The sequence below is a fragment of the Mauremys reevesii genome, linkage group 1, assembly GCF_016161935.1.
Source record: "Mauremys reevesii isolate NIE-2019 linkage group 1, ASM1616193v1, whole genome shotgun sequence".
Taxonomy (NCBI): domain Eukaryota; kingdom Metazoa; phylum Chordata; order Testudines; family Geoemydidae; genus Mauremys; species Mauremys reevesii.
This window is the reverse complement of record NC_052623.1, coordinates 316,956,089-316,979,300: the sequence shown is the minus strand read 5'-3', so window position 1 is coordinate 316,979,300 and position 23,212 is coordinate 316,956,089. Positions and strand designations below refer to the sequence as shown.

General features: G+C 43.2%; 1 protein-coding gene across 4 annotated transcripts in view; it reads left to right on the top strand.

The window, feature by feature from the left end:
• Positions 1–268: 268 nt before the first annotated feature.
• Positions 269–23,212, top strand: part of TSPAN12 (tetraspanin 12) — a 61,414-nt gene continuing 38,470 nt past the window's right edge. The window contains exons 1-4 of one of the 4 annotated variants that reach the window (XM_039514167.1): positions 269–605; positions 1,222–1,357; positions 17,740–17,822; positions 21,205–21,340. In XM_039514167.1, coding sequence (XP_039370101.1) covers positions 1,292–1,357; positions 17,740–17,822; positions 21,205–21,340 — 285 coding nt within the window. In that variant the 5' untranslated portion in view covers positions 269–605; positions 1,222–1,291. Of the gene's footprint in view, positions 606–665; positions 1,358–11,534; positions 11,575–17,739; positions 17,823–21,204; positions 21,341–23,212 lie in introns of those variants that run through there. The other 3 variants (XM_039514194.1, XM_039514175.1, XM_039514185.1) reach the window with 3 other exon arrangements.

Genomic DNA, 23,212 nt, shown 5'->3' with positions numbered 1-23,212 from the left:
ACAACTTTAAGCAACTTGTTCTCATTTGAACTCATGACAGGGCATAAATTAAGCCGTCTTTGCAGGATCGAGCCCCCTATAAACGCGTCGCCTGGCACTGGACCGCATTGTGTTTGCATGGAGTGATGACAGTGGTTCTGAGTTCCCAATTCTTTCAGAATTGAATTCACCATCAAAACGATCTTTTCTGCACAGCAGCAGAAGCCATGGTGCGCGGTGCAAGGGGCTAACAAGTTTCCTCACCCCAGAGGGATCACAGGGACGCTGAGCTAAGCGTGACCCCGGGGGTGGAAGAGAGGGAAGCTCAGTTGAGTGGCCTCTAGGACCCAACAAGCGCCCGGAGCAGGCTCTGGAGCATGCGTGGCAGTGTGTGTGCAGCTGGCGGCGGCTGCTGCCTTGTCCTGCAGAGCCGCGGAGGGCTGAGAAAGGGGGAGGGAGTGGAAGAGACTTTCTAGTAAGTGCCCAGCACTTTCCCTGCTCGCAGGCAGCGTCTCGCGCTCCCAGGAGATGAAGGTCTTGACTTGGTGCCGCCCTCCCCTGCCCCGCTGAGTGCCCCGAGCGCCGGCCAGCGAGTGAGGCGCGCAGGGCTGTTCCCAGCCCACGCGGTAAGTGACTCTCCGCCTCTCCTCCCCACGGCGAGCGCCTCTTTCCCTGGGAGGGGACTGAGGGCGCTTCCGAGCCGCGCGCTAAACTCCTCGCTGGAGCCAGCCAGCGCTCCCGAGCCCCAGCCTCTCCGCCCGCAGCCCCGAGCGGGCACCGGGGCAGGCGCTCTGGGACCAGGCAAGCGGTGCGCGCTGAGCAGCATCTCCGGAGGGGGCGGGGAGGGTGACTGACTCCGTGTCCGCGCTCTGCCCTACCCCGGCGGCGCGGCCCGGGCTGCCTGCAGGGCACCGCTCGCTGCGGCTGCCAGCCCTCGGGCCGGGGCGCTCAGCCTCGTCTCCCCCGCACGGACTGGCTGGGCGGGGCAGAGGCAGCCCGGGGACTTACCTGGAACTTTGGCTGCCTCCCTTCGGGGCCGTCTCCAGCCCTGACAACCGGCAGCGAGCGAGGGAGCGACCCCCCCTCCACTGCCCCCACCAGTTCCTCCGAGGCTGGTCGGGGGGCAGCGAGAGCCGCCCGCAGCTCGGCCGCGCACCTGGGCGTGCCTGCTCCGCTGCCCCTCCGGCTGCCTGCGCTCGGCCGCCGACGGACCGCGGTGCGCTTCTCTCCCTTCTCCTGCAGGTGGCTGGCGGCCTCGCCTCGGGTGGGAGGATGTGGTGAGGATGGGGCGTTCTGCCGCCGGCGGCTCACCATGGCCAGGGAGGACTCGGTGAAGTGCCTGCGCTGCCTGCTCTACGCCCTCAATCTGCTCTTCTGGGTGAGTCGGGATGAGCCGGCCCGGCTCAGCCAAGCAGGTGGCAAGGTCCCGGCTAGAGTTACAGCCCCAGCCAGCCGGTAGTGCGCCAGGGGGCACAGCCGAGCACGCATTAACGGAGCGGCAGCAGCCTCCATTCAGAGCAGGGTACAAGTTGCCCTTCTGGGCTCCTCTGGTCTAGGCCACCAGCCCGTCACCTCTGATCGGGGAAACAGGATTGAAGACCCTGGAAGCTAGTTGCAAATAACTTTGGACTTGATTTTAACCAGGGGATATAAATAAGTCCAGTGTGTGCATATGTGTCTATAGACAGAGAAGGGAAATATCCAGTGATGGGCTAATGCTGGATTTCATGAGTTTTATAACATCCCATGAATGAATTGACTCCTGGTTGTCCCAAACACATCTGCATTATTTACTCTATGAGGGTTTGATCCAAAGTCCTGGGAGTCCTTCCCTTATCTTCAATGGGCTATGGCTCAGACAATCTATAGTGTATTACCTTATTATTACATAAGGGGTGGGGTGACTTTTTTGTTTTTATTTACAGATTTTCAGTCTAAGCTCTATTTATAGAGGCATTGTGGTTTCTGAAACTCCCTCCCACAAGTGGGTGTGATCAGCACTGGCTCCAGAAGCTTTTGCTGCCCAAAGTGCATGATGTAGATTCCTCAGTCTTCAGTCACTCTCTCAGATTGAAATGCACCTCACCCCTATAATTGGGCTTTACATGGATTAAGTATAGAAGGGTTAAAGGCAAAATGCACTCATCGGATCGACATAAACAGTACGATTGTGTTACTGGCTCATCCCAGCCTCATTCATGCCCACTGTGCTGGCCTATGAGGAGTTGGTGTGGAAACTCATCAGACATGCAGGAAGTGTGCACAAGCTAAATCACATAATTTACAGCTGTCCTGAGATGGCTGACAGTTAAGATGGGAGCCATACTGGGTTTGGAGTGGGATAGGAAATTGTTAGGTAGTATTTGGTGCAAAGTGGTACATTCTTTGACATGAAGGAGTGCTCTCAGGGTGCCTGAGCGTGATGCTAGCCAAACATCAATTGGTATTGGTTTTGTTTGATAATGAGTTCTGCTCCATTTTCATAAGTGTTCATTCCCACTCTATTTTATGGGCTGCCTGTTAAAAAATACACCCATGTAACTTGATGAGGAAACTTTTTTTAAGCACATGCAATTACTTCTGGCACCCTACTCCTTTCCTCTGATATCATGAACAAATTGCACAGAATAATCTATGAGAGAGAATTTATAACAAACAAAAATCTTCATGGTCAAGAGACAGGATAGTCTTGTGGTGAAGGCACAGGATTTGGGAGAGCTGGGGACACTCATGTGACACTGGGGAAGTCACTTAAATCTTAGCACTTCATTTCTGCTCCCTCGCAACAATGCTGTGAGAATAAGTTTGTTAATGTTTGAGAGGTGCTAAGATATTGTGGTGTTGAGGGCCATATACTGTAGACACCTAAATAGGTGCTTGTGGACATGTCTCTCACTAGCTAATAGAAGTTAGTAAGAAATTTCCCGAATGTACAGATTATTCCATTACTGGGTTTCTTTCACTTCTTTGGTACTGGGCACTGTAGTGGACTGGTCGAACCATTGAGCTAATTCCTATGTTACATTGTTTGAATATTTTGGGTGCGCATACTGTTTTAGATGCATTTGAGAGATTCTAGTTTCACAGAGCGTTTATTTATTTTATTTATTTATTTTAAATAGTGAGATTTCTGGAGCACTGTGCTGTTGAGCTTGCTGCAATACTATGTGTTGTTTCCTTTAAGGTCCTAGAAAGTAGTAGTTTGAAAGTGAAATATAAGAAACCCCCCTTTCTGCATTCAGCATCACACGTGAGTGGATGGACAGCTCTTACACACATGTACTTGGAAGTGGCCCCATTCCGCCATTCACTCCCTGCTCATACACCTCACTCTACAGCTAGTGGTTCATCTCCCAACTTATGAATCCCCCCACTCACTGAGTCCCCATTCACACCTCAACTCATCTCTTCTCTCTTCCCACCAACTTAATCCACACTCGTCTTTTCTACCCTCCCCAAATGCATCCATTCTCTTCCCAGTCCTACCAAATCTATTACCTCAGCAACAGTTTTTGTAAGCTGCAGCAGCCACCTAGGTACCTCCCATACTGCACATTTGGCTGTGAATCTTTTCCTAATGGTGGATGTCTTGCCTCTCATGCTGACTGCTGCATTCAAAATGCCTCTGCCTCAGTCCTGGGCTTTTTCCCTTGCTTATGAAATCCTGCTGGTATCCATGGAGGCAGCTAACAAGCTGGGTGTCATTTGTTCTGGTCCATGGGCCTGGAGAGCTGACAAGGGACATTAAGTGGGGGCTGGGGCTGTTCAAAGGAGAAGGCCACGGGGTGGCTGAGCCTGAGTGTTCTGAGGAGTAGAGAGGAAGCAGGGCTTGGTGGATTGGCTGTCACAGTGTTGCTGCTGACCCATAAGCTGAAGTGGTGTTATCACCTCAGAATCTCTGCTTTCATTTTTACCACCACCACCACCACAAAAAAAAAAAAAAAAAAAGGTAAATTTCTAGCCCCTATATTTGCAGCTTGAAAATGTCAACCCTCAAGTCTCCAACACCAGAAGTCAAAAAGAACAATGAACAGAAAGAAGCATTTTTCTTAAATTTTGTGACTGGAAAGTCAGTCTCATGAATTTGGAGGGGAGGCCTGACTCCTGATTTTTAAATACTTGGGGTTGGCTATACTGGAAGCTAGAAGATTCATTGCGAGCCAGTGCAGCTCTTTTCACTGTCGGTTTTTTACTGGATATACTGCTGAACTGAGGCAGTACACTACAGGCCTGGCAGTGTAACAGCAGTCCTATTTTATACTCCATTCGTGTGTTAAGATTTGCTTCACAACATTAAGGGCTAGAATTTTTTTTTTTTAACAAGGTTAGTTTATTTGGGAATGGATGGTGTAAGCTAGACTTGACTGGGAAATCTATCTGCTCATCCTAGGGACAGTTTCTAAAGCTCATTGTTATACCATAACAAACTGCCTAGCCTGATCTTCAGAACAAGAATCTTTCCCCCTGTTAACAATAACGTGTGCTACCAAAGCTTGCTGAACAAGGCCTGGGCACTGCACTCAAGCAGTCACATGATAAAATAATAGCATGTGAATGTGTAATCAAATAATAGACATTGCCAGCATCAGCAGATGAGTTGCAGGAGTGTACCACAGATGTTTCAGAGACTGAAGCAGTTTTCTAGAACAACTCATGTGTGCCATATATAAAATTAAAATAGTTAGAACTATTTTTAAGAAAGGGAAAAAAAGTGATCCGAGTAACTATAGGCCTGGTAGTTTGACATCTGTAGTATGCAAGGTCTTGGAAAAAATTTTGAAGGAGAAAGTAGTTAAAGACATTGAGGTCAATGGCAATTTGGACAAAATACAACATGGTTTTACAAAAGGTAGATCATGCCAAACCAACCTGATCTCCTTCTTTGAGAAGGTAACAGATTTTTTAGACAAAGGAAACGCAGTGGATCTAATTTACCTCGATTACAGTAAGGCATTTGACACGGTTCCACATGGAGAATTATTAGTTAAATTGGAAAAGATGGGGATCAATATGAAAATTGAAAGGTGGATAAGGAACTGGTTAAAGGGGAGACTAAAACGGGTCATACTGAAAGGTGAACTGTCAGGCTGGAAGGAGGTTACTAGTGGAGTTCCTCAGGGATCAGTTTTGGGACCAATCTTATTTAATCTTTTTATTACTGACCTTGGCACAAAAAGTGGGAATGTGCTAATAAAGTTTGCGGATGACACAAAGCTGGAAGATATTGCTAACACAGAGAAGGACCAGGATATCATACAGGAAGATCTGGATGACCTTGTAAACTGGAGTAATAGTAATAGGATGAAATTTAATAGTGAAAAGTGCAAGGTCATGCATCTAGGGATTAATAACAAGAATTTTGGTTATAAATTGGGGACACATCAGTTGGAAGTAACAGAGGAGGAGAAAGACCTTGGAGTATTGGTTGATCACAGGATGACTATGAGCCGCCAATGTGATATGGCCGTTAAAAAAGCTAATGAGGTTTTAGGATGCATCAGGTGAAGTATTTCCAGTAAAGATAAGGAGGTGTTAGTACTGTTATACAAGGCACTGGTGAGACCTCATCTGGAATACTGTGTGCAGTTCTGGTCTCCCATGTTTAAGAAGGATGAATTCAAACTGGAACAGGTACAGAGAAGGGCTACTAGGATGATCTGTGGAATGGAAAACCTGTCTTATGAAAGGAGACTGAAAGAGCTTGGCTTGTTTAGCCTAACCAAAAGAAGGTTGAGGGGAGATATGATTGCCCTTTATAAATATATCAGAGGGATAAATACCAGGGAGGGGGAGGAATTATTTAAGTTTAGTACCAATGTGGACACAAGAACAAATGGATATAAACTGGACACTAAGAAGTTTAGACTTGAAATTAGACGAAGGTTTCTAACCATTAGAGGAGTGAAGTTCTGGAACAGCCTTCCAAGGGGAGTAGTGGGGGAAAAAGACATATCTGGCTTCAAGACTAAGCTTGATAAGTTTATGGAGGGGATAGTATGATGGGTTAGCCTAATTTTGGCAATTAATTCATCTTTGATTATTAGCAGGTAAATAGGCCCAGTGGTCTGTGTTGGGATGTTAGATGAGGTGGGATCTGAGTTACTACAGATAATTCTTTCCTGGGTGCTGGCTGGTGAGTCTTGCTCACATGCTCAGGGTTTAACTGATCACCATATTTGGGGTCGGGAAGGAATTTTCCTCCAGGGAAAATTGTCGGAGGCCCTGGAGGTCTTTTGCCTTCCTCTGCAGCATGGGGCATTGGTCACTTGCTGGAGGATTCTCTGCACCTTGAGGTCTTTAAACCATGATTCAAGGACTTAAGTAACTCAGACATAGGTTAGGGGTTTGTTCCAGGAGTAGGTAGGTGAGATTCTGTGGTCTGCATTGTGCCGGGGGTCAGACTAGATGACATAATGGTCCCTTCTGACCTTAAGTCTATGAATCTATGAACTAAAATAAAAAATTGTCCAGCCCATTTGGTGATGGTGATTCTTCACATATAAAGAAGCAGATGAGTACAACTGTTCAGCAACTCAAAGCAAAAAGAAGATGAAAGTCATAGTTGTATGCTGGAGGTAGGGGTAGATGTAAATGGGCTGTATGTGTGCATTAAAATTATACTCACACTTTCTTTTTTTGTGGACAGCTATGCTCTGCTCCCCTCGCTGCCTTGACCACATGTACATTTGATAACTAAAGTCAATTTTAACAAAATGTCTTTTTGAAAGCAAGTTGCTTGCTGATGTTTGGTACAGTGCACGTAGTGGATATTGTTAAGTCACTGTTCTATGAATCTCCCTGAGCCATTGTCTCTAAGGGCTTGAACACATGCACATTGAAGTCAATGTTCACTTAAATAAAGATGGAGTGGGGGATCTCTTGTCTGTAGAGGGTCTTTTTTTGCTGATTGGTCACAGTTATAATAAACACCAGCTCAGAGTAAGCCTGGGATGGCAGGAAGCTTAGATAAGATCAGCTTATTGTAAATGTGCAGGGCCCACATTACTTTGGAGCTGTTAATACAGTAGCAGTTCTGTATTGGCAGACACAATAGAGGTGTCTTAAAGATAATTTTCTGCCATCTGTATAGCTCTAGTGTTTTGCAGAAACCTTAAGCTCTGGGATATAAAGGTCTGAATTCCTCCAAGCAATCCTAAAGGGACTTTTCAGTCTGGCTGCTGTGGAACTGGTGTCCCTTACAAATGCTGATGCAGCCACCAAATAGCTTCATGACTAGTGGTCTAGGACAGTGGTTCTCAACCAGGAGTGTGGGGCCTCCTGAGGGGCCGTGAGCAGGTTTCAGGGGATCCTCCAAAATAAACCAGAGAGCAGGGCCAGCATTAGACTCGCAGGGACCCAGGGCAGAAAACTGAAGCCTGAGCCCCACCACCTGGGGCTGAAGCTGAAGCCCAAGTAACTTAGCTTTGCAGGGCCCCCTGTGGTGTAGGGCCCCGGGCAGTTGTCCTGCTTTCTACCCACTAATGCTGGCCCTGACGTTTAATCTACTGGATATGCAGAAAAAACAATTGTTGTGGCACAGGTGGGCCATAGAGTTTTTATAGCATGTTTGTATGGGGGCTCTGAAAGAAAAAGGTTGAGAACCCCTGGACTAGGAGAAGCCTGTCCTTAATGTGCCCAGCTGTAAGGTCCATCAAGGTTTGCTTGAAATAACTAAGAAATACAGCAATTAGATTTTTTAAATCATGGTTTGAGGGACCTAGCCAGGATTTAGTGATATTCTCTGTATTTCACCGAGTTGCTGTTTGGCTGCAGGCTGGTGATGGGACTACCTTTTATCTATTTGAGCAGGCAGATTATGCTATAGAGATAGGTATTTTTTTCTCCTGTAGGAAGATGATAGCATTGTTATTCCTGAATTCTACTTTTGAGACATCATCAAATGGACATGAGATTGCCTACATCCTCCATGCTAGGTGCAGGCTGATGGCCTGGGTCTGGGAGGAGCAAACACAAAAATGTTGTTATGCTATGTGCCATCCATGCAGCCATACCAGCATGTGTAGTATGGAATTCTACGACATTGCTATCAGCAGCTGTATCTGCTCACAGGGAAGACCATTGTGCATGTGGAGCTGTTTAAGAAGATGTCATGCCTAGAAGAACCAGCTAAAGTAACCACAGGTCTTATTGGGAAACTGCAAATGTGGAAAGTTGCTTTTAGACATGGTCATTTTCACATTTTGGCTGCTGTCAGGGACCCAAAATGCAGGGGGAGAGAAAGGAGCTTGTCAACTACTTTGCTATGATCATTTGTAGCTTCTCTATAGTGTACAGTTTAATGCTTTGTGCTTGAAAAAAGACCATGAACTAAAACCAATAAAAGAACTGTGTTGAGGAATTCTGATAGAGGTAGCTGTTTCTGCCATTGCTGACCTACTGGCCACTAACACTTAAGCAATCTGTAAATGGCCTATTGCTCCACAAGTCTGCAGTGAGGTATACGATCCAGCTCTCTCAGCTGACCAAAAGAATGACATTTTTTTGCCTTTGCTGCTTCAGAAAGTTCTGAGGCAGTCTTAGTAAGGGACGAGGATGGGAATGATGTTGCACTTGCTAACATGTAGCTGCAGCCTCCCTCAGATTCTGAAAGGACTTTCCTTTTATATGTGAGATGTCTTCCTTGAGGTCATCCTCTTAAGGTTTCTGGCTCTCAGCAATCACCTCTTTTGGGCAGAGACCCACGTCTCTTTCCTTCTAGACTGTCTCCTTACAGTCCCTCTGCATCTCACTGTGGTTTCCCCAGTGGGTCTGACTGGGGTCCAGCACCTCAGATTGAAATCTCCACAGGGGCTATAACAGTGTACACCACTCACCAATCAACCTTCACAAAGTAAGGTACATTTATTCTTAAGGTAAAAAGCATAGAAGAAAAAACATATAAAATAATCTACAGTCATGCTAAAAAGTCTACCAGATATTACCTCCAACTCCAACATAAGGCTCTGGTAGGCATCAGTCTTTCAAACCCCATCAACGGCATTTGCCCCCTTGGTTATAAGATTGTCAGTTTTTAGATCAGAAACCCTGACTGGGCAGTTCAACTGTTTCCTTGGATTACCCCACGTAACACTTATTGCCCCAAAAGTCCATGCCTGTCCTATCTGATGCCTGTCATGCCAGGCATATCTCAGTATAGTCTTTTGAACTGCTTATACTTCCTAGGACTTTCATTTGTCAGAGTGGGAACTCCTGGAGTAAATCACGGAGTGGGAGAATACAGACGCAGTTACCCTGAAACTGTGACACACACATCTTTGTTCTCGGCACTCAACTGCAATCTCATGGATGTCTGCACTAATCCAATATCAGTTGCAAGTGACCTGCATGATAACACATGTGATTTTCATCTGCAATTCACACGTACAAAGTCCATCGTGTTCTTCATTTGCCCATCTGGTGATATCCAAGTCCATTTTTTCTATGGCTTTCTTTGAAGTAACATGTTTATTATCACCAAGTTGTTGCCTAGGCAGAAATTTAGTAACCTTTCTCCTCTTCTGTTTTCTTCACTGAGTCTGAATCAGAATTCCAATCTGATACTACTTTTTGCATTAAAATCTCCCATCACCAATAATATGTCATGAAATTTATTGTATTGTTTTCTGTAGATTATTATAAAATCTGTCAGTTTCTTCCTTGAGTGCTGCTGAGGTTGATGCACATACTTGTACGGTTGTGATTGAGGATTGGTGCTTAAGCTGAAGACAAGCCAGACTCTTATGGCATTTAACCTGATATCTCCTTGCATACTTAAGGCGAGATTCAAAATAAAATCCAGTGAAGTTACCATAATAAATACACATGTAGTATCTTGTAACTTTGGTTTCTGTCTTTTATACTTACTTTGATTTTGCTGTCATAACAATCTAGAGTATCTTCATTCCATTAGAGTCAAATCCTGAGAGAAGCTGTTTCCACTGCTCTCCAGCATCAAATGACTTCATTGAGAGTTGGAACACCTATGGATTCAGTCCTTTGGACTTAGATAAGGACTGTTCTCTTGAAGAAACTTTTCTCAGCTCCCATATATGAAGAGAATATTCCAGCAGAGCTGTAGGAAGGGAACATCTTTTTACATAACTCAGGGTTATTCAGTGTATTATTTAATAGCTATACTTGTGCTAATGTTTTCCCAATTAAGAAGGAATCTTTAGGTTATATCAGTTATCTAATATTTTCAGATTGTTGTAGTGCATAAAGGCCTCTGTCAGGTTCAGGGCTCTGATTAGGGGTGTACAAACACATACTGTAGAAAGATAGGCCTGGGTCTCTTTTCTGGAGGGGAGAGGAGGGAGTGTGAAGGGGCATTTGGATTTATAGGGGGAGAGGCAGGGACTGTCAGAGGCCTTGGCTACACTGGCGCTTTACAGCGCTGCAAGTTTCTCGCTCAGGGGTGTGAAAAAACCACACCCCTGAGCGCTGCAAGATACAGTGCTGTAAAGCGCCAGTGTAAACAGTGCTGCAGCGCTGGGAGCGCGGCTCCCAGCGCTGCAAGCTAATCTCCACGGGGAGGTGGAGTATGTGCAGTGCTGGGAGAGCTTTCTCCCAGCGCTGGCGCTGCGGCCACACTCACACTTCAAAGCACTGCCGCGGCAGCGCTTTGAAGTTTCGAGTGTAGCCAAGCCCAGAGTAAGAGGGTAAAGCGAGAAGGGAACTGAGGAGGGAGGGGAGACTACTGAGCTTGATGCTCTGGGTTGGTGTCTCTGTCTTCATTTTGGAAACAAGAGGAGGCAGGAATGCTCTGACAGAGTGATCCTAATATACTGTGTCTCACTGAAGGTAGAATAGATGACACTCATAATGTAAATGTGTGCATCACCTCATCCCAAATCTCTTTATGCATTATATATGTCTAGCACCATGGCATTACAGCAACTGACTGATATCTCAGCCTCTGCAAAATGGTGTTGGTGGGGAGAGGGAATTTTGACAGTGACACTGGGGAGAAGTCCCTGTTAGCAAAGGCGCTAGGCTCCTTACTAGGAAGTAAGGGAAATATAGCTTTTAAGGCCTGATTTGGAAAATCCACACAATTAACTGAATTAAATTCAGTGCCTCCACCTTGAGGATGAAGGTGTGAGCCAGCTCTCCCTGTATTTGGACTGATGGCTCCAGGGAGAATAAATATTTCAAACCAGATGTTTAGAACGCTAAGCCATGACGTCCAACAGCTTGAATGGTCCATTGCTCATGTAAGTACTTTCTCTCATTTTCTTTTTAAATTGACATCTCTCTTTACAGAAAATGTTTTTGCCAGTACTCCCCAATCCCTTCTCTGTTGGTATAGCCTGAGCATTTCCCATTGACTCAAGGCTCTGTGGAAGGCAGCAGACATAGGCTATAAAGAAGAATACCTGTATTTCTCCTATGTAGCTTTCTACTCCCCCAAGCTCCAATAATATATCTCTGTGTAAATATTTATTATTTAAAAGACTTGAACAGCATTTCTTATTAACCCTCACAAGTGGTATATGCACCTATTGATAACCCCATTTTACAGGTGAGAAACAGAGAGGTTAACTGATGTTATGAAGGTCACAACAAATGGTCATGTCTAAGTCTGTTGGCTCACAGGTAAGGCCTAACCCCCACTGCTGACCAGAACGTTATTCACTATTTTCCTTTTAGCTATAAAATGGGCCTAATAATATTTTGCCCATTATCTGTAGTTCTAACGGCACTAGACAACAGCCTGTGGGCACACATCAGTAGTTTAGATAGCATAACAAAATATATTGTCAATTGGAAGCAATTTTTCTGATAAGTGGTGTTGTCTAGGGCATAAGACATGAGTCTTTCACGTCAGAGATCTGTGCTGTGCTACAAAGTTCCTATGTGACCTTGACCTATGTGTTCCTATGTAACCTCTCTGGATCTCAGTTATGTCTGTTGTATAATGGAAATAGTATTTTCTTGCTTCCTGGAGGAGCAGTATGAGGCTTTATTTAATAAGAGGTAGAGGTGTTGAAAGTAGTCATAGAGGAGATGGGTACAAAACTGAGGACTCAGTCCACTCTACATTCTCTTATGCAAAAGGACAATAGTGTTGGAATGTAGGGGGCAGATTGGTCCCTGAGTATTTCAGGAAAAGAAGTAACCGTAAATAGCTAAGTTAGCTACAGTTATGCTGTGCATCTGAGCTGTGAGTTTAGTGGTGAAAGCCTATGCCAGAATGTTCTGTGTGTGCACTAAGCAATTTTTCACCAGGTTGCAGCTTAGTCAAACCCAAGCCAATTTTCACTGGACCACTCAAGGACTTAGTGAGGGTTATTTTTATACTAAAATTAAAGCCCAGCCTTTACTCAGGCTGACTGGTAACTTACTGTGCAAGTAAACCTATTGAAGTTACAGTAATTTTTTGTGTGTGGGGTAAAATGCAACGCAGCATGAGTAAGGGAATCAGAATCTGACACTAAAATTTTTACCCCCATCCATTTGTTTTGATGCAAGAGGTTTTTTGTTTTTGTTTTATTTTTTAAAACATTTTTAATAATGTAGAAAATTGTTTCCTGCCTTCTCCACATACTTCCAAATGGATTAAATGTTTTTGTTCAAATTTGCAAAATAAAATAATAATTAATAAGAAAATCTCCATCAAGTAGATTGTAAGCATGGCAAATTTCAGCCCAACAAGTAATTGTTAGGTTGTGACCAAAAAGGTTGCTAAGAATGGAAACGTATGCAACCTTAGTTACAAGGGTCAATACTCTTCCCTCTCTCTTTATATAAACGTATGTACATAGCTTAACTGAAAATATCAAATTTATTTTTCAAAATTAGCCATGACCTTTCAGACATCATAAGAAGCAGAGCCATGAACGAAGTTCTGCAGGCATGCTTAATGAATAAAAATACCTTTTGATATTTTCTTTTAAGCCACGTATCATCCAATTTATATAAAGCCTCTTAACAATAATTTAAGATTAACTTGTACGTGGCCATTCCTAGCTCTCTGAAAATGTTCTTGTACATCCAGTTTCTTAGGGATACAGTCAAACTTCAAAATGAATAAAACAAGTTTGAAAGTTAAATGTCAATATGTGATTTAAACATTTATTTTGATTATCATATTTGAAAACAACATTATTATCTTTAATCAAGATGAAAATAAATGTAATATGATAGGCAATTTTATAAACTCAGTTTCATGTTGATGAATATATAATGTATTGTGAATTCTGCAGCCAGCTGTAACAGATATTATAAAGCTTATTGTTATGCTTACGACACAGAGTGGGGTTCAAAGAGAAATTGTCGATTAAAAACTTATTGATGTACTGATATTATTACTAATGTGGGGGAAATTATTTTTGATGCTTTTCCCCCCCCATTATACTGTACCCTTTGATAGTCAAATTCTATCTGGTATAGCTTCCTTGCTGGTTAATATTTCAGTGCTAAATTAGTAATGCAAACAATTGGCTGAAATAGGATCTGCCAATTTTAATTCCTTTTGGCCTCCCTCCAGAAACAAAACAAAACCCATCACCTTGCCTCTTATGACTTCTCCTTGGAAATTGGATTGCAGCAGGCTGTTGGGATCTGACTGCCATTGCTTGCCCCATAAGGCTCATTTGCACCCCAAGATTTTTTTTGGTGGCTGCTGTGGCTCCTTCCCGAGGAGATTGCGAACACATGAGGCCAGATCTTCAGCTGGTTTCAATTGGTGTAACTCCACTGATGCCAGATTATACCAACTCAGGATCTGGACCAGGATTTGGTGCTAAGTGCTCTCAGTTCCACTTACTTAAGTTGGGAACTTTGCAGGACCAGGCCTATGCTGAACAACAGCCTCCTACTTCCAAGTTAGAATGTTATGGAGTGGCATAGTCAGAGAGAGAGACTACACTGAAAATTAGAGGTGTGATTACCCTGCCTGTGTATGCAAACTTGCGCTAGCTCTCATCGAGCTAGCATGATTATAAGTAGCAGTGCAGCTGAGGCAGCATGGGTGGCTAAGCCATGCCGTATACATACCCTCTGATTTCAGGTGGGTTTGTACTCGGCAAGGCTCAGCTGTGCCTCTGCTCCCCAAGCCACTACAGTGACACTGCTATATGACTTGAACTAGCTGTGCATGAAGAGGGGAATCACACCCCTAGCTAGTAGAGTAGACATAGCCTGTGTGAATGAAAATGGGATTCATTTTTTCTTAATTATTTACATTTTTTCTATGGTGCATAGATTATTTAAAATTTGCATGTTATATTGAAGAGATGAAGGAACCATGACTAGAAGAATTTCTTTTTTAATATACTAAATTAAAATGACTTCTGTGTAACAGTAGAGTGCACCATATTCAAGTCCATAGATACAGACAAAGAGAGTTGATCTGGAAATCTTCAGAATTCAGGAGGAGGAGGTGCTGAGGAGAACAAATTACATTATAAGCACAGATGCTATGTGGGTTGATGGTTTTTTTTCCTAGAGTCAAAAAGCCAAAAGTTCACATTATATTTATATACATAATCTAGCTGCCAGATGGCTTCCACTTATAATCCCCTGTTTCCCTCCCTCCCTCCCGTTCCCTTTTTTTTGTAGGGAAATAGACAGGGTTTTGTTTCTGAATGGGAGTCACTATGCAAAGTATTGTGTACGCATAGCTTTAATGTCAATAATTATGGATGGCAAAGTGTTTTGTGTTTTTTAAGGGCAATGGTCTTTTTAGTGAATCTTTGAGACCTATCAAAAATATTCTTTGAGGGTGGCTAGAGAGGGAGAAGAAATTAGTACAGTTCTAGGCTTGACATTGTCTGTGCCCTCTTGCAATTCCTTTCTACAAAAAATCTGGAGATATGTAAATTGAGTTTGGAAATGAAATACAAGGAATATTGTATTCTGTATAGGTGAACATGCTGATTCAAGGATGGTCATTGTCATAATTGTAGATTTTGATCACAGAGTGATGATCAGAGTTTTCCATCAGTATATTCGGTATTGGACTTTGGAGTCTGAAACTGAAGCTAGAAGAATTCCTTCCATGATATCTGTTCTTTATATGGGGAATGTGTCTGTGTCAGTATTGCATCATAACATGAATGAGAGAAGAGGATCTGCCCGATTCTTAATATAATGTCAATCTGACACAGCAATTTAGAGTGGGCCTGCCAAAAAAAAAAAGAAGGCATTTCCTCTGTGTGTAATATCCGCTGTCTGATGCAAATTTAAGAAGAGGAATTTCTTATTTAGTGTATGTCATGCAAAAGATATGTTAGCTTTGCCATTAAAGATACACATTAAAGGAGAACAGCAAAGGGGAACTGGATGGCTCATGGGATTGTGAATGAGACCTGAAACCTTTCATATGTAGGTTGTTCTTATGAGGGCTAGTCTACATTGGAGGAGGGGGGGATCGATCTAAGATACGCAACTTCAGCTACGTGAATAGCGTAGCTGAAGTCGAAGTATCTTAGATCGATTTATCTCTCTTCCTCACAGCGCGGGATCGACGTCCGCAGCTCCCCCTGTCGACTCCACTACCGCCGTTCGCACTGGTGGAGTTCCGGAGTCGACAGGAGCGCGTTCGGGGATCAATATATCGCATCTAGATGAAACACGATATATCGATCCCCAAGAAATCGATCGCTACCCGCCGATACGGCGGGTAGTCTAGATGTACCCTGAGTCTGGTTAGTATTAGCAGAGATAAAGTTGTTGGTATAGGTTATCAGTTGTAAGTAAAAGGAATTGGTAGTTTTCTTCCAATGGGTAGTAAACAAATGTCCACATGGTATAAAACCAAACACTTCCCTTAGTGTAGTGCTGAAGAAAGCACTGCATTGTTTAGCAAATGGGAGTTTCTTTCTGTTGCTGTTTCCTCTGCAGTACCTGTTTAACTTCATCTGGATGTTGTTGAGGAGTAAGGATTTGATGGTTTTCTCCACCTCTATTGAGCACTTTTGTAGCCTTTCCAATAATACAGAATGAGCCAAATGCATTCCACTCTCAGTAGTTCTACTGTATTTTAAACCAGATAGTAATATTTACAAACACTTTATCTTTGTCACATATATTTAGTAAAAGGGTTTTAAAACTATTTTCATTTGCCTGTTGATCATGTCATAGGAAAATGGTTCATTCATAATGTCAGAAATGCCAGGGACACTTGTACAATAGTCTTGTGGCTTTTGTAAATACCTTTAGTCAAATGCTAGAAACAAGAGGTCTGTTGCTTGTTCAACATTTTATGTCACTTGTCTCTTCTTCCCAGGCAGGATTTCCTGGAGTTTGGCTCAGAAATGATCCCAATTCTTTTCTTCTTTTTACTTTGTTAATAGCTTCCTGAACGGCAGGTCTAAACAGTAGAAGAAAATGCTCTCTACTCTCCATTTCCCCAACCAAAATAGATCTCCCACAGAGCTTTAAAAAAAAGTGCAGTGACATAGAGTAGAATTTTAACATGCACTGACTTTTAGGAATATGCACACAGCATACAGAACACCTGAGGTTCGTGCTGATGTTGCTTAGAACCAGGACTGCATGCTCTATTAGGTGCAGTGATTTTGAAAAGAAGGGATGAAGTAACCGGTGGGACTTCACATGAAATTTTAAAGGCAGAAATAGCCTGCTATATGTGTGCTGCAGGCAAAGAATCCCAAGAATGTAATAAGGACACAGAGAAACCATTAAAATGCATTAGTTTTTATCCGTTGACTAGTTCCTCATAAGTATTTTTGTTCACTGTCAGGGCACACATGAAGCCAGCACTGAACTAGATAAGGGAAAATCTGAGACTCCTCAAAAGAAGACATTGTTACTAGTGAGAGCATCATAGATACACCACTCAGTAGAAGCATTGCTGGGTCTGGCACTCCCTTCCTGAACCCATGTGAAGGGAAAAGCGGGGTGGAGGGCCATGGCAGCGCACTGGCTAGCATACATACTTTAGAGATTGCCTAGCGGAAACCCACTGGCTAAGTCCCCCTCTTAATGTGTGGCACCCCAACTGCACAAAGTTACCATGGAGGCTTGCAGGGGATCAGTGGTGATTGGTGAGCTATTCAGAATTAATTATTTGCATTACAGTAGTGGCTAATGGCTGCAGCTGAGATCTGTTGTGGTTGGTGCTGTTGATACAGAGTAAGTGGCAAAGAGCTATAAGGCTCACAATCCAAACAAAGGATTGTTATCCCCATGTGACAGATGGGGAAACAGGCTAGGAGATTAAATGACTCGTCCAAGGCCACACAGTGAGTTTGTGTCAGAGTGAGAAATTGAACCCAAGTCTTATGAGTTTAACTGCAAAGTGATCACCATCCTTCTCTAATAAAATAACCACAATAAGTTGATTTGATTAATACTTGTGTCCTCTTTATCGGGATTGGGATCATGCCTCACAGGTTGCTGGCTTCATATGTTTCATGATAACCACTGGAGTTTTGATGGGAAATCTTTGAAAGAGTTATTGATGCTAGAAACAGTAGTAATTCCCTTCCATGGCTTCTGCCCTCCTTAGGGTCTTCTACTGGGAGAACTTGTGTGTGTGTGTGTGTGTGTGCGCGCCAATGTTAGACTTACACCTTTTGACCGAAGAGCAGGCCTTCCTAGGTAGTTATACAAACTGGAAGGGAGATGATAATTGAAACTGCCTCTCTAAATACTTAGATAACCAGTTCCAAACACGTGTAAGCACAGCATGGGAAAAATATTGTTAGAATAAATGATACAGTAGATATTTTTGACAATTGATCCTGCATGAATTTTTATATGCTTGATAAATAACACCATTTTTTCTTTTAGTTGATGTCCATCAGTGTGTTGGGTGTTTCTGCTTGGATGAGGGACTACCTGAATAATGTCCTCACTTTAACTGCAGAAACAAGGTAAACTTTTTTCCTTAAACCTAATTATCCATGTACCTGAATGATGGTGCTACAGTTTATCAAATATAGCAGGGTTTCATAATTAAATTTTCTGTGGGAAAGGAACCCCTCAGTTAATACACATTTTAGCACACAATGTGATGTTTTTTGAATCACTGGAATCAGAGATGGTGTCAAAGGGCACATCTGCTTGTAGTGCCCCCTTCTGGCCAAATTTTCTGGCATCCTGCCTCCATTTCCCCTTCATAGGTTCTCAGGCATGATCCACAGCGGCTTATGTCTAATAACAAACCACACCCCAAGAAGCGAGTTTATTAATATGAAATGAAACCCACAGCAAAGTATCTTTGCTCTCTTTCCCCTCATCTCCCACTGGACACAGCCCCTGCCTTCCTTAGGTCTGACTGGCTCTAAGCTGTACACTGGGCTCAGTTATCAGCTCTTCCTAGGATCTGCAGTTTCTCTCTTTATAAAGCCAACATGGCTTCCCTTAATGCCCAACTGGGCAGCAGGTAACCAGTCACATGTGCACTGGACCCTGCTCCCTCTTAAAGGAGCCAGATCCCCCCCTCTCTCCCAAGCCTTCCTATGCCCAAAGTGGTCATCTTTTGGTCAAATTGTCCAACCAAGCAGGCACTTATTCTTCTGCAGACATCAGAAAGTCTGGAAAAATCTTTGTTGATACCCTTAGTCTTGCTGTTCACAAACAATATAACCAAAGGTTGTCTAGCACTATGCCCAATACACTTTATACGACTTATGTAGCTGCCAAGAATTCTTGGCATCTCATAATTTATAACATGCCAGACATTCTGAATGTTCAGTCTTTGGGCTATCTGTGGAATAGTCAAGAAAGTCAGGCTTTTACCCTGGTTGCTTTTATGTAATGCTGTTTTGTGACGTTTTTGGGAGGAGCATCGCTGAATGTACACAATGCGCCTCTTTCACCTTTGGGAAAGTCCATAATAATATCGAGCTTCCTCTTGGGGTTTCCAATAACTAGTGTTTTTGAGGCTTTTGGGATTCTTCTTAACTGAACCCACTTCTGTTCTTCCTCCACCCACATTGTTTTGTTAATATTTTATGTTTTTCCCAATCAAGTCACTGGTTTCCTTTCCCGATCTCCTCTTCCTCAAGGATTTGGTCTTTCATCTCCAGAGCGGGGCAACTTGGATCTTCAGTCAACATATGGACCTCCTGGCTGAATCCTCCTTCTTTTCCCTGTCCTTTGAGGCCATTCCTCTCATCTTCTATCTGTCTCAGCTTAGTGCTGATGCTCATCTTCTGGTGCATTTCCTCCTACAGTTTGCTGACTTTCTCATCCAGCTCTGTTCGCTCTCTTTCATCTCCCGTAAATGTTACCTGCAGCTTTTGGAGCTGGACTTCTACTTTCCTCTGCTTGTGCACTGATTCCCCTTTGTTCTGCAGAAGCATCTTCACCTCTTTGGAAAGTTCCACATGCTTGCTCTCCAGAACCTACTTTGCCTCCTCATGGTTCGTTTTCACCTGCTCAGTTTGTTTCAGATGCTCTACCAGCTCCTTCACAGCTTGTGAATGTTTCTACCTCAGCTTCTGGATTTGTGCCTGGTGGGTCTTCACCTCATCATCTAGGGTCATCTTCAGAAAAGTAGGTTCTGGTTCCTTCTTTGACCTGAGTTCCCAATGTGCAGTTGTGGAGTTTGTTGTGTCTTTTGGCTCTGTTTTCAGTGTCTCCGGCTCACCCAGAAGCAGGACCTGTGGGAGTTCTGTCTTATTTCTGCTACTTGCTCTGACTCCAGGTCTCCCTGAAGTTCAGTGACCTGAGATTCCAGCTTGTGGATTTCCCGCTGGCCTATGTTCTTCTGGGCTGCTCCTTCTGCCACCTTAGTCAAGGCTCCTTGTAGTTCCTCTTCTTTCTCAGCCAGTTGTCTCTTGAGTTCTGTGATCAGAGGCTGCAGCTCAGCATTCCGGTTGTGCAGCTTGGTGGAGTTCCCCTCAAGCTTTCCACAAGTTAACTCCAACTCTGGCATCTGCTTATTTCCATGAAGCAGGCACTCTGCCAGAGTTATGACCATGGCTTTGTGCCCGTTCTTGAGTTTAGTGAGACTCTTAGATTTCTCCTTGGTGTCTATTGTAGCCTTCCCCAACTATAGCTTCTATCTGGCACTTTCCTCTGTGTTTGTACCACAGGGTATCCAAACCCCATTATACCCAAGCACAGTGTTTTGGACTGGCTCCTGGTGTGCTGCTTCTTGAAGTAGGGATCTCAGATCCAAAGCATGGATGCCTTTAGCTTGTAAAAGCTTTCTCACCTTTTTAAGGACTGCCTCTAGTTGCTTGGTTCACTCCATTGCTCAGCCAACCTATCCATAGCCTGGGAACACCTCTGTCTTATTTCCTGGATCTGAGCCTCATGAACCTTCATCCTGTCATCCAGTTTCTGCCAGAGAGCTTTCATCTGGTTCTGTAGTTTGTAGAGGTTATTGGTGCTTGTATCAGGGATCTGGTTAACAGCATTTTCCTAAACTTTCAGATCCTTTTCAACAAATTCCACCCTTTCTTTGACAACCCCAGTCAGGGAATTCTGCTGTCACTCAGAGCATCTCACTGGGATTTTCTGCAGAATCATTTCAGGCCCATGCATCTGGTTTGGTTCCTGGACAGTTGGCTGAACTCTTGGGCCATTCCTCCAGCAGCTTCCTCAGCTGCTTCCTTCCTGAGCATTTTGAGCAGCATTCCTCTGTGGCTTGATTCTATCCCCAACCTTCCTCTTCCTGTTTCCTCTTTATAAGGCCCATGTGCCTTCCCTTAAGCCAAATTGGGCAGCAGGCAATCAGCCACAGGTGCACTGGACCCCGCTCCCTCTTAAAGGGGCCAGTCACCCTGTGACAGATGGGAAAAGACCTGTTAAGTAATTCCCCCTTTACCTAGTCCCTTTTTGATATCTCTTCATCTCTTTATTGCCGATTTGGGCTACATACCCTGCAAGTATGTTAAACTAGAGTATATTTTGACTGCTTCACTCAGTCTTAGTGAATTCAGAATTATTATTATTAATAATAATAACAAAGTATTAACATATTTTATTACTTAGCACCCGGAAGCCCCAGTCAGGAATCAGGACCCAAGAGCTAGGTGCTGTATAAACACAGAACAAAAAATCTCTGCCCCGAAGAGCAACAATCTAAGTATCCAATCTTCCATAACTTGGAAGAAACATAGGACTTTAAAAACACCATTTAAATGATTTCCATGATCCCAGACTGCTAACGCATTTTAAATTATGTAGCAAATAGTAAATACTATTTCCTTTTTAGACTGTAATATTATTATTTTATGTTTAGGTGCTTTGATTTTGGGGTAGTACTTTATTATTTTAATTCTGGGTTGTATTTGTTTTCAGAGTGGAGGAGGCTGTCATTTTGACTTATTTTCCTGTGGTCCATCCAGTCATGATTGCAGTCTGCTGTTTCCTTATCATTGTGGGGATGTTGGGGTACTGTGGAACAGTGAAAAGAAGCCTCTTGCTTCTTGTATGGGTATGTTTTCACCTTCAAAAACAATTAACTTCTATTTTATTTAAGCAAGGAAGAAAAATGTTCGCAATCCTGCCCCTAGATGAACATCCTATCTTGTAATTATTTTTTTATCTTGTTTAGTTATGATGTCAGTGTTGTATTATAATTGCAAAATGCACTGTAGGAAAGAATTTATCATGCCAGGGCTTGTTTTCACTACCGGGGAGATCGACGCTGCTGCAATCGATGCAGCGGGTGTCAATTTAATGGGTCTAGTGAAGACTTGCTAAATCGACGGCAGAGCACTCTGCAGTCGACTCCAGTATTCCAGCTATCCAAGAAGAATAAGGTAAGTCAACCGGAGAGCGTCTCCTGTTGACGCAGTGCAGTGAAGACATCGGGATAAGTCGACCTAAGGTACATAGCTGGAGTAGCGTAACTTAGGTCGGATTGCCCCCCGTAGTGAAGACAAGCCCCCAGGGTACATTAAGTTATGATTGAAAGGCAAGCAATGTGAATTGCAAAAACTTAGTTGACGTCAGTAGTAGAGGAATCATTCAGAAAAATTCTAGTACTAATCAGTGCAGGAGAATGAGTCTGTGTGATCTGAAACAAACCTTTATATTATAGGCCTGACTTTTAGTAACTAACTTTTTAATTAACCTGGCTTCTACTTCTACATCCACAATCAGTTGTAGGCACAAGTAACAGCATTTATGTGCCTAACTAGCTGATTTGCGACTGTGAGGTTTGAATTCTATTATTTGCATTTGGAATTTTGCAGTTGGTCGGGGCTAATTAAAATCTCAATTTCAAGTTGCCAAATTTCTCCTTCCCTCAGAGGCTATAAAACTTCAAGCCAGCAACAGACTTGGAGGGTGAAATTCTCCCTTGTGCAAGGCTGTATGCACAACTTAAGCCTGATTAGGGCCTGACCCTTCAAGGTGCTGAGTGTCTTCAACTCCAGCTGGAATGCAGTGGTGTTGAAGATTGGGCTTTAATCCTTTAATGTGGGGATTAAGTGGAACCCAAGCAGTCCATAACCTTGTATGGGGACTATTGTACTGGAATGAGACAGATTTATACAATTTGTGGTGATCGCTGTAATTCTAGCAAGAGTAAATGTAACACCAACAGTACCCCAGTCATTGTCGGGGTCAAACCTGGGACCTCTGGAGTTTAAAGCATGAGCCTCCAGTGCATGAGCTAAAAGCCAGCTGGCTGAAAGCAGACTCATTTTATCTCTCTCTTTAAGTGGTCTTGGTGCTGCTAGATGGGACAGAACACTCCACCCAGGAGGTGTGTGGATTACATAAGCAGAGAAGTAAAACCCTTTAGCATATAGGAATTACCCAGGAGCAGCCATATAGTAATGGAGCTGTAGGGCATCTCAGGTGTCCCCGGAAGTTTCTAAAGCTGCATTTTATGCATATGTCTATTTCTGCCTAATTTTCTCAATTTTTGTCAAAAATGAGGAAGAAAAGATGAAAGAATATGTGTGATTCACCCTACATCATTTTTATCCACTTTACTTAATAGAAGATACAGTTATAGTATGTGATACAGTCAAAAAAGAATTATGAGGGCTTCATATCAGAGAGGCTTGTTTAAGAGGGATGACTTTGAGTGTTATTTGACATTATTATTGAAAGTTCTGTAGCACTAATTATTATTGTGTTCTGCTAGGTGCAACAGTAGCAAGCACTGTTTGTCCTCTGGTGTATTTCTTAAAATCTCAGTATTGGGATTATTATTTCATGATTCTATATTTTAAGAGAAATGCTCATTTTAGCCTACAGTAATAGAATAGGAATACATTTTAAAAAAAATACTATTTCCAGGCTTGATCTTGCACCATCATAGTCAATGGGAGCAGGTTCCAAAACATACATT